Below are 14439 nucleotides of genomic sequence, written 5' to 3' on the forward strand. Positions count from 1 at the left end.
ATAAAACATGATATAACTTAAGAAAATCTAACTCACTGCCAATGAGTGAAATCTGACTCATAGCAACCCTACAGGACAGCATAGAACTGGTCCTGTGTGTTTCTAAAACTGTTTATGAGCCTAGAATGCCACCTCTTTCTCCCACGGAGTGGTAGCTGGTGCATTTTTAACTGCTGACCTTGTGGTTAGCAGCCCACCACGTCACCCATGATGCCACCAGGGATCCTGGCCACATAATGGAATAACTAGGTATTTCCACATTTGGACTGGAGACTTTCAGGCCTGTGTGTGCATGTGTGTGTGTGCATGTGGGGTGTGTGTGTGTGGTGTGTCTCAGCACCAATATATCTTTGATAGGTTAATAGGAAAAATGTTTTCAATTTACAGCATTTTTCCCTCCTATTGTATTAAATTCTTCTTTTGCTCCACAACTATTGTGGATGCTTCCTTTTCTTGACTCACTTGTGTGAACTAGCCTTTCTCATTTAATTCATAATCAGTTAAAAGGACAAAGGGAGGAAAGGATACATGCATGTGTCTTTAAAACATGCTTTGGATGGTGTCGGTCCAGACAGGCTGTGTACAGACTGCAGCTGCACACTGTGGCATACCAATAATTAGAGAGGCGAGGCCAGGCAAGGACTGACCTCATAGAAGAGAAGCTAAAATTGGGGGCTTTGTGAGGACTATGCTGTGTCCACGTTGTAATTGTCTACTTCTTTGCTGGGGTTTGCATTTGATACTGTGTCATTAGCTCACCTCACGTTAATTCCAGCTCATGGACGCCCCATAGATGACAGAGAAAAACTCTGCCCCGCCCTGCCCCGCCTTCACAGCCCTCACTGTGTTTGAGCTCACTGTTGGAACCACGTTGCCAAACCATTTGTTGAAGTTCTTCCTCCTATTTGCTGACTCTCTGCTTTACCAAGCACGGCGTCCTTCTTGAGCCTTGTTCCCTCCTACTAACACGGCCAAAATACATTAGGTGAAGCTTGTGACCCATGTTTCTGAGAGATATTCTGGCTGTACTACTTCCAAGACAAATTTGTTTATTCTTATGGTAGTTCGTGCCTCACTGCCATTAAGTTGGTTCCAACTCCTGAGCTCTCGCATTCTTTACAGCGCCAGACAAAACTCACTTTTCTCCCACAGAGTAGCTAATGGGTTTGAACTGCTGGCTTTGTAGTCTGTAACCCAGTGCCTAACCCACGGTGCCACCACGGCATATCCAACGTTCTTCACAAACACCATAATTCAGACGCACCACAGTTAGTGCTCGGCCTTCTAAAAGGACGCAATGCTGAGATGAATCCTCCACCTCAAGACTCCAAAGAGCTTCAACTATTCTAAACACTCACTTCTTTTTATATAAAAATCATTTTACTGGGGGCTCTTACAGCTCTCATCACAATCCATCCATTCATCCAGAGTGTCAAGCACATTTATACATTTGTTGCCATCATCATTCTCAAAACATTTTCTTTCTACTTGAGCTCTTGGTATCAGCTCCTCATTTTTCCCCTCCCTTCTCCACCTTTTCTCCTTTATGAACCCTTGATAATTGCTACGTTATTATTTTTTTCATGTCTTACACTGACCAATGTCTCCCTTTACCCACTTTTCTGTAATCCATTACCCTAGGAGGGGTTATATATTGATCACTGTGATCGGTTCCCTCTCTCCCCGCCCCCGCCCTCCACCATTTCCTACCCTCCTGGTATGGCTACTCTCAATATTGGTCCTGAGGCGTTTATCTGTCTTGGATTCCCTGTGTTGTGAGCTCTGATCTGTACCCATATATGCTTTGGTATAACCAGATTTGTAAAGTAGAATTGGATTTGTGATGGGGGGGGGCAATTAAAAACTAGAGGAAAGTTATGTTTTGTCAGTGCTATACTGCACCTGACTGGCTTGTCTCTTCCTTGTGACCCTTCTGTGAGGGGATGTCTGATTGTCTACAGATGAGCTTTGGGTCTCTACTCCGCCCTCCTCCTCATTCACATTGATATGATTTTTTTGTTCTGGGTCTTTGATGCCTGATACTTGATCTCATCCATTGACACCTCATGATCACACAGGCTGGTGTGTTTCTTCCATGTGGGCTTTGGTGCTTCTCAGCTAGATGGCCGCTTGTTTATCTTCAAGCCTTTAAGACCCCAGATGCTATATCTTTTGATAGCTGGGCACCATCTGCTTTCTTCACCACATTTGCTTATGCACTCATTTGTCTTCAGCGAGCTTGTCAGGAAGATGAGTATCACAGAATCCTGGGCTATTAGAACAAAGTGTTCTTGCATTGAGGGAGTAATTGAGTAGAGGCCCAATGTCCATCTGCAATCTTAATACTTAACATATAAATACATGTACATAGATCTACTTCCCTATCATTACATATAAGTATATTTACATATGTATGTACCTGTATTTAGAAGTCCATAAACGTCTTTTGCCTCCTAGTTCCTTCCTCTATTTCCTTTTACTTTCCTCTTGTCCCGCTCTCATGGTCGACCTTCATTCGGCTTTCATTATTTCCTCTTGGCTACATTGCACTTGATCAAGCCCCACTAGGGAGCCTATGCCCTCTTTGCCATCGATTTTAGGTTACTTGTTGTTCCCTTGTGCCTGGGCTTGTTGGCTCCCCCCAACCCCCACCTCCTCCTCTCCCATGTCCCTCTAGAACAGTCAGTCTATTGCTATTTTAAAGCCAAATTTTATTTTCTATCTGATTGTAAAAAAAAACCTTTCATTATATATAGACTCAAAGAATATCGGAAAAAGCACCTTTAAGATATGTAAATATTTGAATCTTGTCATTTTATAACTTTAAGTGAACTTAGGTCACATATTCTTCATGTAAGGCTTCATTTTCCATCACCATGATGGAGCTTGATAAATGAGCTTCCATTTTTCTGTTTTACTTAGATGTCCAAATATGAATGCTTCCTCTGTAACTCATGACAAGAGGTTAGTTACATTGATTCTGCTCCATTTATATATTTGGGGTATTAGGGAGAATGATTATGGTGAGTTGGAAAGCTAATGAAATCATACTGAATCACAAACTATTTTAGGACAATTAATGATGTCAGGGTCTGGGCTACCCACAGAAGAACCTTCACTCCAGGGATCTTGTATTAAAATTTTATTTTAATTGCAATGCTAACCACCATACAGTAACAGGGGTTTCAGATACAGACTGGATGGAAATAAGCTTTGAATATAATCCGTGTTTCCAGTGCTCATAAGCCATATGGCAGGAGCCTCCTAGAAATCACTTCAAAATTACATTTTGAAAGGGAATAATCAACAAAGCACAGAGCATCTCAGGTCAAGTTATCTCAGCAAAGATTTAAAAGGATTCATGGGGAAACAATACCCTGCCGATACAGTTTATAAGTATGATAAAAATGATGAAAGATTTAAAGCAATTATCAGAACAACCTCTTACAATAGCATCATTCACCCACAAAACATCTCTGAAGGATAAATCCATTTACATGTAAAAACCACCTTTGACTCTATATGTCTAACAACTGTCATATGAGTGTATCCGAGAGTTCTTTTCTTTGTTTAACCAGGAGGATGTAGGTCAAACCCAGCTTTGTTTACCTAAACAAACAGAACAAGAACCAGCCCACGGACATCCCCTCTTCCTTAGCAACCACTTCAGACTCACGTCAAGCCAGCGGCCCGCCCTTCCTTTGTAGAATCAGATCTCAAAAGGCACAGTCAGAGCTCAGTTGAAAAACAATTCCAATCCTATATGCTAACTTACCTTGAAGAACTTCCATGGGGAGAACAGTCCAGGCATTTTCCAGGTAGGAAATATAAATATAGCGAGCTGTATTGCAGGCAAGGCCAATGTACAGAACCCTACAAAAGCAAAGAAACGTAAATTCAGTCCCTGCACAACACACAAACACTACTGACTTTCTCAAAACCATCTACCCTCCAGCAGACAGTGCTCCAGACGTAGGGCGTGGCAAAATGGAATTTAACCATGAACTCTCGGGAATAAGAACATTGCTTCTAACATAGCTGCCCTCTGCCTTTTCAAGGTGCCTGTTGACATAAATGCAAGCATCACCCTTCTTGAAATCTAGTAGCAGAAATGACGTTTTAAAGATCATCTGGGCACACCACCACCTATAGTGACATTACTAGTTTACTTCCAGGGCCTGTAGGGCACACACACCTGGGACTGCAGCCACTTCAGGATGACGGGGGAAGGACAGGATGAAAAGAGAACATGTGAACATGAATGTGGCCTCTCCTGTAACATCCAAGACACCAAACCATGTCACAAGGAGATTCTCAAAGTCATTGAAATCTATCTTCCAATGATAAATAATAATGGTTTGGAAATCCCCCCACCCCCAACCCTGAATTCAACAACTGATTTGTGCTCATTTTTTAATGATGCAAATGATCACCACAATGCAAATAATCATATGCTTATAAAATTAAAAAGTAAGAACATTTTTTTAAAAGCCTCAAGATTAAGGTTTCTCTCTCACCCTGAGCTAGACAAGCTGGTTTGGAAGGAAACGGTGGCTGCTTCGAAACAATGTTTTCAGGGAATTTGGGATGACAAGGTTCTGTCTATTTCTATAGATTTTAGTGTTTCTCAAGAGAAGAATGATCCCAGTTATTCATATAAGGTTCTCAGCGGTTAATCGTTCGGAAGGAGACAGCAATTCCTTCTTCGAAATCTGTTCTTGGTCTGGAAGCTCTCCTGGAGCCGTGGCACTTTCCAGCATCACGGCAAGACGCACGCCACCCCAGGAGGACAAGCTGATCGAGAAGTGGGGATGCTGCCTGGGGGACCCCGCTGCCCGAGACAGCGCGAATGTGGTGAAAAGGAAGGCTGTCACTTTGAGGCCTCCGTGCACCTGGCCCAAGCCATGCTCCCTTCAATTGCCTCCTGTTCAGGTGAAACTGGACACTGAATAAAGAAGACTGACGTAATGCAGCACATTTTCTTCCGTCTTCTTTATTCAGCGCCAGAAAGATGGGGTGACATATACATGGATCTCACCTCACTGATGCCTCTGTGGAAGAGTAGGTGGGGGGCAGTTGTTCTAGAGATAGATAGAGACTTACTGCATTTTTAATTACTTAATGCATTCCCCTTCTCATGCATTTTGAATTTTTGGTCACATACTACTTTCTCAAAGAATGACTAGAAATAAGTCACCGTGTCTTATGTAGTTAGAAATGGAGGCAGCCCATAATGGAGGCTGTAAGACATGTGACCCCAGGTTCCCCAGCCCAAAGGGATCATTGCCTAATGCCAGGACCCTTTCATACAGTTCCTCATGTTGTGGTGACCCCCAAGCATAACATTATTTTTGTTGCTACTTCATCACTGTAATCTTGCTACTGTTATGAATCATAATGTAAATATCTGATGTGCAGGATGTATTTTGATTGTTAAAATTGAACATAATTAAGCATAATTAAAGCATAGTGATTAATAATAAAACCATATGTAATCATATTTTGTAAAATATTTAGGTGTTTTCCCATGGTCTTAGGTGATCCCTGTGAAAGGGTTGTTCAACCTCCAAAGGGGTTGTGACGCACAGGCTGAGAACCACTGGCCTAGAGGTTTCTGTTTCGGTTTATAAGCAATGTAACATGCTGCTAAATTAAAATTCACAGTCATTTCTGTTGTAAAGCCCAGTTGTGGAGTTAAGTGTGGGCAGGCCAGAAAATTCTCCATGTAACAAAGGCATGATAGGTGAAGCAGTGAAGGGATTGCCAGATTCTTCCAGGGCAAAGAAGAGAGCAGTTTATTGAGCTAGACAAGGAAAGTGCCTATTTGCTTTCAGAGTCACCTGGATCATCAAAGGTATATGTAACAGAATGGGAACCTTTGAATCAAAATTAATGAGAGAAACAAGATTCTGTTACAAAACATCTTCTCCTGGGGGCCTGGGGCACAGTGCTCTGCCCTCTGCCACAAGAATGATAAAGGGACACACGGTGCCACCACGCCCACCGCATCCCCATCGTGCCACAATGTCCTCTTGCTCCTTCAGGTCTCACTAGCTCCACCCAGATCAGCTCTATCCCCTTAAAATGTGACCCTGGCATCATGGGGTTTCCTCAACACCACACGTCGCAATCTTATGTGCATGCTCCACGGCAAGTGGGGACAATTTCATAGTGTGTAGGATCCGTTTGGTCCCCAGTGCCTGACACCCAATAACTATTTATAAACCAGAGGGAAAACACGAATACTTTAAATGGAACATCATTCAACAGATATTTGTACCCACAACGTGCTGGGGACAGAGCGGTGGGCAGAATCCAACTGCACTTTCTGCTCAACTACACGAACGAACGGCCTTGGGGGCTGCTCTGGCTCGCAGGCACATCTGGCCCTGTGAGTTTCCAACTCTGCGGAAGAAGAAGAAAGCATTGTCTTTCTCCCTCAGAGCGGCTGGTGGTTGTGAACAGCTGGAGCAGCCCAAAGAGCAAGTCCCCACAATGCCGCCAGGGCGCCTCCATCTATGTGAGGGCTTCGAAAACTTCACAGAAAACTTCCAGGATTGTACGATGCCATTTTCCATGAACTTCTGGGAGGCCCCTTGTGTGTATCTAGGCGTTAAGATACTTGATGATGAACAAGGAATCAGTGGTGGGGAGGTGAGAGGAAGAATTGATGATTTATGAAAGAGCCCTAGTAACAGCATGAAAAATAAAAGATGTCCATATTTGGCGACGTTTTGACTAATGCGAATAGGCTGTGGTTTGAAAGTAAATATCCAGTCATTTATGTGGACAAACAATAACTGAATGAGCCACGGAAGACAGTTTGCTTATTTGGGGTATCCTCGGTACTAGGCGCTGGAGCCTCGACACATGTGTACCAGCAGATAACCGGATTCTTGGGTAACCACAAAGCCTATCTCACCAGTGGCATGAGAGCTAGTGCACAAGCCACAAGCTCAAAGAGTCAGCGGCATTCCCATGGCAACAGCCATTACAAGGTCACGGATAGAGACCTTGGAAGCCACCAAGCTTCTGTTAGCAAGAAGGTGCAGCTGGCCATCAGTTCATCCTTAGAAAGACTCAGAACCGAGCGGGGATCAGAAGAGTATTCGTTTCTGCAGCAGCGCTATCTCTGTAGCTACAGCTGCAGAAGAGATATTTCCATCTATTGCTTCTGCTAGAAAAAGAAAAGGTCAAAGTGAAGGCTGAGTCTCTGCTGATCTTAAATCATTCTTTGTTTTACCGCCTTCGGCTGCTTCCTGCTCTCTGAGCTAAACTGAGAGTGGATTGCTGCCGCCACAGGCAGCTCCGGGTCCCTTTATGTCTCTCCAGAGCTAAAGCTTTGTCTTGGGATGTCTACTCGTTCTTGGTGGCGATGATCGCAGGCAGAAAACCGGAGCTGCTCAGAGTAACGGGTCCCTGCTGGTTGTTGCTGTTTTTTCCATTTAGGAAAAAGTCCAATGGTCCCACAACTGGATTTTTTTAAATGTATTTTTCAAGATATGGCCTGAGGTATATGTACCATGCAGGCGCTGTAGTTTCCAGACAAGCATCATTTGAAAAAGACATCAAGGCTTTTGGTTGGCCATAAATGGAGCTGAACACATTCATGAAAATTCAGGCTGAAGGAGGACCACGATCGGATCAAAAGAAGTCCCTGCCCAGACCACCACAGCACTGGGTCCAATTCTGTGCCCTTCCTTTTATGAGCTCACTGCCAGACAAAGAAAGGAGGTGGAATAAAGAGAGGGGGAGCCTCAGGGAGTAGAGTCCTAGGCAAGACATTTCAGGAGAAATCACTGGGAGTATTGGACGGCATTCAGAGGTGTGCAGGGCTCTTCCCCTGAGAAGGGGGTGAGCTGACTCTGCACCCGTCAAGGTCAGACCTGAAGGGTTCGTGTTAAAAGACAGTGTTGTTTCTGTTGAGAAACCAGCATTCTCTTCTCAAGTGGACTTGGGCCTGTAAGACCCGAGGCTGGAGCTTCCTGGGACTTTGGATGTTGTTGCTGAGAATATACACAGAAGGTGTAGACCTGGTCAACAGTTTCCACAGGCCTGTCCTGGGCTTACAGTAGGTGAGGCGTCAGTTTCATTACGAGAACACGGGCCTGGGTATCTTACAGACGCGGAAAAGGCTAAGTCTGTACATGCAGATAATACAGTTTCTTGAGGGCTTTTCAGGAAAGAAATGCTTGAGAACAACTGGCAAACTGTACCTTTTTTTAAAACATAGAGAATATGTCAAATGGGGAGGGAAGAGTGAGAAAAACTTAGATACCATTTAAATTCCAAATTAAAGATACTGTAATTATTTTAATCAACATACTGTGGCACAACTCCAGTAAGTGAAACGTATTTTAACTCATGTTCCTCACCTTTGATATCTAGAGCTGAAAAACCCACACTATGACTTAATCCTAACACGCTAACTTGATTTATTCCCCAAACACACTAACCTAATATGCAAAAGTAGACAGGGTGGAAATTAAGATGCCAATTCTTATTTTGTTCCATATTTTGTAGACATCAACATTTGAAGTAGTTTCAACAGCAGGTTAAATAGGACCGTATGAAAACACCTCTACATAAAGCAAGATTTAGTGAGGGGAAAAAATGCTATTTACGCTGGACCAGAGAGAGAGCATGTGGTCGCAGGGACAGCTTCCCAGAGCCGCTAACCTGAGAGGAAGATTGTTAGCACATTAGACAGCCCAATGCGACTATATTTACTCATTTATGTTATCTCGGGGTTGCTATTTACTTTTCCAGTGGTTGATGTTAAATGAAAGACTTTTACCAACAGTACCAATTAATTCACTCTCCCCTGGGCAGCAGGTGGGGCATTTGGTGGAACCTTTGCTGAGGTGGTGGAATCCATGCCCACAAACAAACTTGAAATGACTTTGCTTATTCTCAAGAATTTTTAAAGGTCAAATACTGTTCAATCATGTAAGCGCCATGGGAAAATGCTATTATTTCAGGAGAGTAGTCAGAGTTTTTGTAAATTTGGTCTATACCAGTCCATGTGGGCTTCTCCAAGATTTAGGGTTCCGACCTCCAGTTGGTTCCATGGTTTTAAAGACAGAAAACTCTCTACATAGATCTCAAGGTGTGATTGCTAGCTTGAATCGCCTTCCCTGAGACTGATTGGGTGGTGTGGCCCAGATGAATGTGCATGAATGGTTTTGTACATAATTCTGACCATCTGCCCATGAAAAATATTCAAAGGCTTGGTCCAGGGGGCAGTGGGGGATGAGGTCTATGGGTATGAGTTCTCCTCGCCTCCTCGCCCCATAGTAAAACCAACCAAAGTAGAAAGTTAGATTATTAGAGGCAGGACTAATAGAAGCCACAGTATGTATCTTAACCCTCCAACTTCACAAAGTCAAGAAAAACTGACCATCAAGTTTGTTATCGGTACAAGGTGTGGGTCCCTATCCCATTGTCCAACACCGCTCTTTCTGTAGGAATGCAACACCGGGCTCTGTTTCTACTACAAGGTCCCGCCACAGAGCCAAATGCAAACCTCTGGTTTGAATCAGAGGAGACGGAGACTGGGAATGTTCACGTGGTTGTACATCTGGATCTGGGTGCAGGATACTGGGTAACTGGTTGAGCTGGCTTTAGAAGAGAGTGTTGTAGACACTGAGGAATCATTAGGAGAATGGGGTAAAGGGGGAGCAAAACAGCAAGTACCACTCAACAGCTCTCCAATATCCAGGATCACAGGAGAAAAGCTTACCCAAAAGCAAAATTCAGTATTATGGGGTAAAATGGGCCCAAAGACATTTTCTCCTTGGGTAATCCCCCGAAGTTCCATGTATCAATGCTAACCCAGGACCCAGGGGGAGACATCAGTTTTGTGTACCACCCCCACCCCAACCTCTGTCCACACACACACACACAGGCTGGTCCTGGGGTGCATGTCAGGTGGACTTTGAAATCAAATCATCAGGAAACTGCTTAGCTTGGGTGGCGTAAGAAGCAGACAATAGGGAGAGGCAAAACACACACCCAAAATCACAAGGGAACAGCACGGGGACAAGTCATTGGATGAATGGTAAAGATGGCATGTCCAGAGTCTCCTTCTCAAAGAGTCTGACCCAACCACCCAAGCCCACTGCCAGTCAATTCTAACTAATAAGGACCCTAGTTTCTGGCCATGTAAATCTTTACTGGGGCAGACAGCCTCAGCTTTCTCCACCAATATTGCAGTTAACAGACCAATGCCTAAACCAAAGTGCACACCACGATGCTCCTGGCCTGACCACAGGCACAGGCTACATGCCCATCAACCTGTAAGTCTCTGGACAAGCCCCAGAAGTTCCTGGAGCTGGAGTCGCTCCCTCAGGGTGTCAGAAAGCCCCAGTCTTTCCCACTCCTTTGATCCCTGGGATGCAGTTTTCCAGAACCTCCTGGGAAATCTTACCTTGCCCACCCCTAGGGCAGCATTGGCTTGGGTTTCTCACCAATCTCTCTCTCTCTCTCTCTCTCTCCCCCCTCCCCCCCTCTTTATCCACTTGCTTTCAGATTTAATTCAATGTGATCTCAACTCACACTGCTAAATACTTTCTCTGAATACTTCTTCTGAAGTGAAAAAACACAAGTTAATGAATTTTACAAGCAAGGAAAAATAGTGTAAATAGGATTAAAATGAACTCCTACCCACATCTATCCTTGGGCAACTAGTAAACCAGTAAACTTTAGTGAATAGAATTTTTCTCTGTTATATTTTAAAAACACATCTGATTGAAAAGGAGATTTTGATCCAATATTTTTTGCTTCCTTTTGTGTGAAATCTGCTTATTGAGGTGCCTCTACTTAAAAAACATTTTTTTAATCTTCTGAGAGGGAAAGGACAAAAGAAAGATATGATTAATCTCATTTTGAAGCACAGGAAATCAAGACCCTGAAAACTGAAGCAAGTTGGCTGTTAAGGCAGCTAAACAAAGTGTAGAACCAAGACTCAGCTGGGTCTTCATTCTACAGCCAGAGCGTCTTCCACCTGCGACCCCTATCATGAGACTTCACAAGATATTAAATAACAACTGTTAATGATGAGCTTAAAATACTCTTTCCAGGTTCACTAAAATAGTGCATTTAAAACAAACTAGATTTATAATCTCAGTAGAATTTAGAACCCTGTGGGGGTGGTTCTAATCTACTATATGGAATTACTGGACGTCGGAATCAAGTTGATGATACCTAAGAACCCTAGCGGTGTAGTGGATGTTGTTGGGCAGTTTGAATCCACCAGCTGCTCCTCAGAAGAAAGATGAGGCTTTCTATTCCCGAAAAGAGTTACAGTTTCAGATACCCACAGGGGCAGTTCTACCCTGTCCTAGAGAGTCAACGAATCAAGATCAACTCAAGGGCAGTGACTGTGTTGTGATTTTTGAAGAACAAGTCCTTGTCTTCTTTGATGATACCCACAATACTGACGTCTTGGAAAGAGTATGGTTTGAAGCCCCAAAACTTCAGCTGAAGGGTCCCCTCTACCACTCGTGAAGATGGAGCTTGGGGAAAGTGCAGCCATCGATTCCCCTCCAGACCTGCATTGATGAATTCCCTATCAGTGGACATGGTATCAGGGCAGACTCCTGAACCCACTCCCGCTGGCATCCCTGTGGTAGTAAGCCACAGGACCAGACTCTAGTTTTCCTCACGTGAAATCTTTGGGAATGCCAGCTTTGATATCTGCTCTTTGGGCTTTGACTACCTGCTTCAGCCATGACTCTCTGTCTTAGGCGCCAGCACTGTCTAGCACAACTAGGAAATGATGCTGCAGGTTCTTCTGTGACCCAGCCCTGGTCCTGGTCCTGTGGGGGGCGGGGAGGGAGACAGCCTGGGCTTTCTACTACTGGAGGATGTCAGCGTCCCATCAAGTCATTGCAAACAAATATAGTGAAGCTTGACTGGTTTTCAAGGGTGTCACGACGATGAAAATGTCTGAGCAAGCTGTATAAACCGTAAAGTCTACAAAAATGTTTTTCTGGTGAGCTAGAACTTGGAAGTGTAAATAACAACTATCTGTTGGCTTAAGCTGACTAATGAAAAACGGGGCATCAGCTTATTTTTGGTAAAAGAATATTTTCCGGGCAATAAGGTATATCCCAGCTATCAGTAGCATTCCTGCAATAAGGAAATAAAGAAGAATGCTCCCTGAGGTCTGTGTGCTCAAATTCATAACTGACGGGATTGCTGGTCTAGTCGGACTTTGTTTTCCTGCTCAGTTTTCATTGTACTTATCAGAAAAGTCCTCTCGGTGCTATCAAGTCGATTCCAACTCATAGCAACCCTATCGACTGGGCAGAACGGCTCCTGTGCGTTCCCGAGACTGTAACTCTTTACAGGAGTAGGAAGCCTCGTGTCTCTCCCAACAGGGTGGCTGGTGGTTTTGAACTGCTGAGCTTGTAGTTTGCAGCCTAACAAGTAACCACTAAGTCACCAGGGTTCCCCGTCAAAAAAAAAAAAAAGCAGTAGGCACACAAATCACACCCAGATCTTCAGGCTCTTTTGAGCATCATATTCCTTCCAATTCTGGCCTCTCCAGTCCCATAGAAATCCCACAGACACCATCCTAAAGGTCCCCTCACGATGAAAGTCTTGCATCATGAGTGAATGATATGGGCTTTAAAAGATCATTTCCTCCTATATGTCCGATGTTTGAACTTGTTTCTTTCTCTCAGTTCTGCTGTGAGGCACTGTGTCCAGCAGTGTACACGGAGATCGTAGCATGTCCCTTATTTGCAGAAGGGACCCCAGCCAATGATGTACGAGCCGAAGGGAAGAAAGGAAGAAGGTAGTTAACCACCCACTACCCACTGACACCGAGTGAAGTCACGCAGAGGGGCCTCCAGGACAGAGTGGAGCTGCCCCACTGGGTTCTGCAGCTGTCAGTCTTCACAGACGCAAACCGCCTCTTCTTGCTCCCGCAGAGCGGCCGCAGAGCCCATCTTATGGCGAGCAGTCCGATACGTCATGCCACGCCACCAGAGCTCCTCAGCCTGTTCACAGGGCACTCAAATCAGCGGATGCAGTAGACCGCACTAGCTATGTGTTCATCCGGTTTACTCAGTACTTTATCCCTAGAATATATGGAACCTGGGGGTTGCAAGAACTACTGAAGAGAGCATGACATTTTTAGTTGTGAAATAATTCTGCCTTTACAGTACATGGACATCATTAGAAACATTCATGTGCCAATAACGGTCCGTGTGAGTTTGTTTAATCCCATTACTCTCGCTCTAACTTGCTGAGATTCGGGGTAAAGGGAGTAATTGAGAAGAATGGGGCAGTTTAGAGAATGGTGATGGTACCTGGAAAACACAGGAGGGTGCCTCTGACCGACTGACCGACACTGCCCGCTCGGCAGGAATGAGAAGCGCCAGGCAGCCAGGCTGGGTTTTATGGTGGAACAAAGCACTTGCCTGTCTCATTCTGTGCTGGCGAATCTATAAGGTACTGAATGAAAACATGTGCATGGGAGTCGGCCTGGTTTGGGTTTTAATCCCACCTGGACTATTTACTAGCGAGAGATGTCATCTTGAACAAGGATAGAGATAGGATTAAATAAAACCTTTAATGTCAAGCATTTAAGCACACTGGTTTGTTAGCACTTGAAGCATGCAATTGAGAGCCCAGCAACCACAATTTCAATGATATTATACTGTAATTATATTTTTGTTGAGATTGGAGATTTTTTATTATTATTATTATTTAGAGTTCACTTGTCTTCTAGGCTCTATGGATTTCTGAGATTTAAAAGTTGCTTAAAAACAAATCTGCTACCTGGCCTGGTTGGTGGAGGACAGTGAACCAGCAAGGGTGGTGTGGAAATCACTTCTTTCTAACTCAGGAAAAGACCACCCACCCACTTCTCTGAAGGTCAGCAGGAAGGACAGGGGGCTTTTCTAAAGTAGGAAAAGCTATACAGTGATGGTCAGTTCTCCCCCCAAGTGATTATTTTGACGCACATAAAGGCAGAAATTAGTTCATGTCACCCCTGTCCCAACTCAACAGTGGCCTCTGGCTTCCCATGGAATAACGTCCCGACTCCTGGGGTGATCCTCAAGACCCCCCAGAACCCGGCCCTTGCCCATGTTCCTGCTTCCCCCGTTCTACCCTCGAGCCTATCCAGGGCTTTGCTCCAGGGTCTCGTCCTCTGAGCGAGCCTCCCAGTCCATGCAACCTGGGACTTCCCCGCTGCTGGGTCCCTGCTAGAGATGACCCCTGGGCACGGGGAATCGTGTGGTCACGGCACAGTGTCCGCCCCGCTGAAATGTTAGCTCCTGCAGCCCTGGCCTTTGTTTCATCTTGTTACACACTCCGCTCATCCACAGAGCATCGGGCTTGACCCCTAACGTGTGCTTCAAGAGTGCTTATTGAGGGAGGGACTTAGTACCGACCATAATAATACCATCTACTATTTATGACCGA

General features: G+C 44.6%; 1 protein-coding gene across 1 annotated transcript in view; it reads right to left on the bottom strand.

Moving 5' to 3' along the window:
- The window catches only part of MFSD6 (major facilitator superfamily domain containing 6), a 74596-nt gene that overhangs the window by 23975 nt on the left and 36182 nt on the right, over positions 1-14439 (bottom strand). Inside the window, exon 3 of the mRNA XM_075529523.1 lies at positions 3776-3873. Coding sequence (XP_075385638.1) covers positions 3776-3873 — 98 coding nt within the window. The remainder of the gene's footprint in view (positions 1-3775; positions 3874-14439) is intronic.

This window comes from Tenrec ecaudatus, chromosome 13, assembly GCF_050624435.1.
Source record: "Tenrec ecaudatus isolate mTenEca1 chromosome 13, mTenEca1.hap1, whole genome shotgun sequence".
Lineage (NCBI taxonomy): Eukaryota > Metazoa > Chordata > Mammalia > Afrosoricida > Tenrecidae > Tenrec > Tenrec ecaudatus.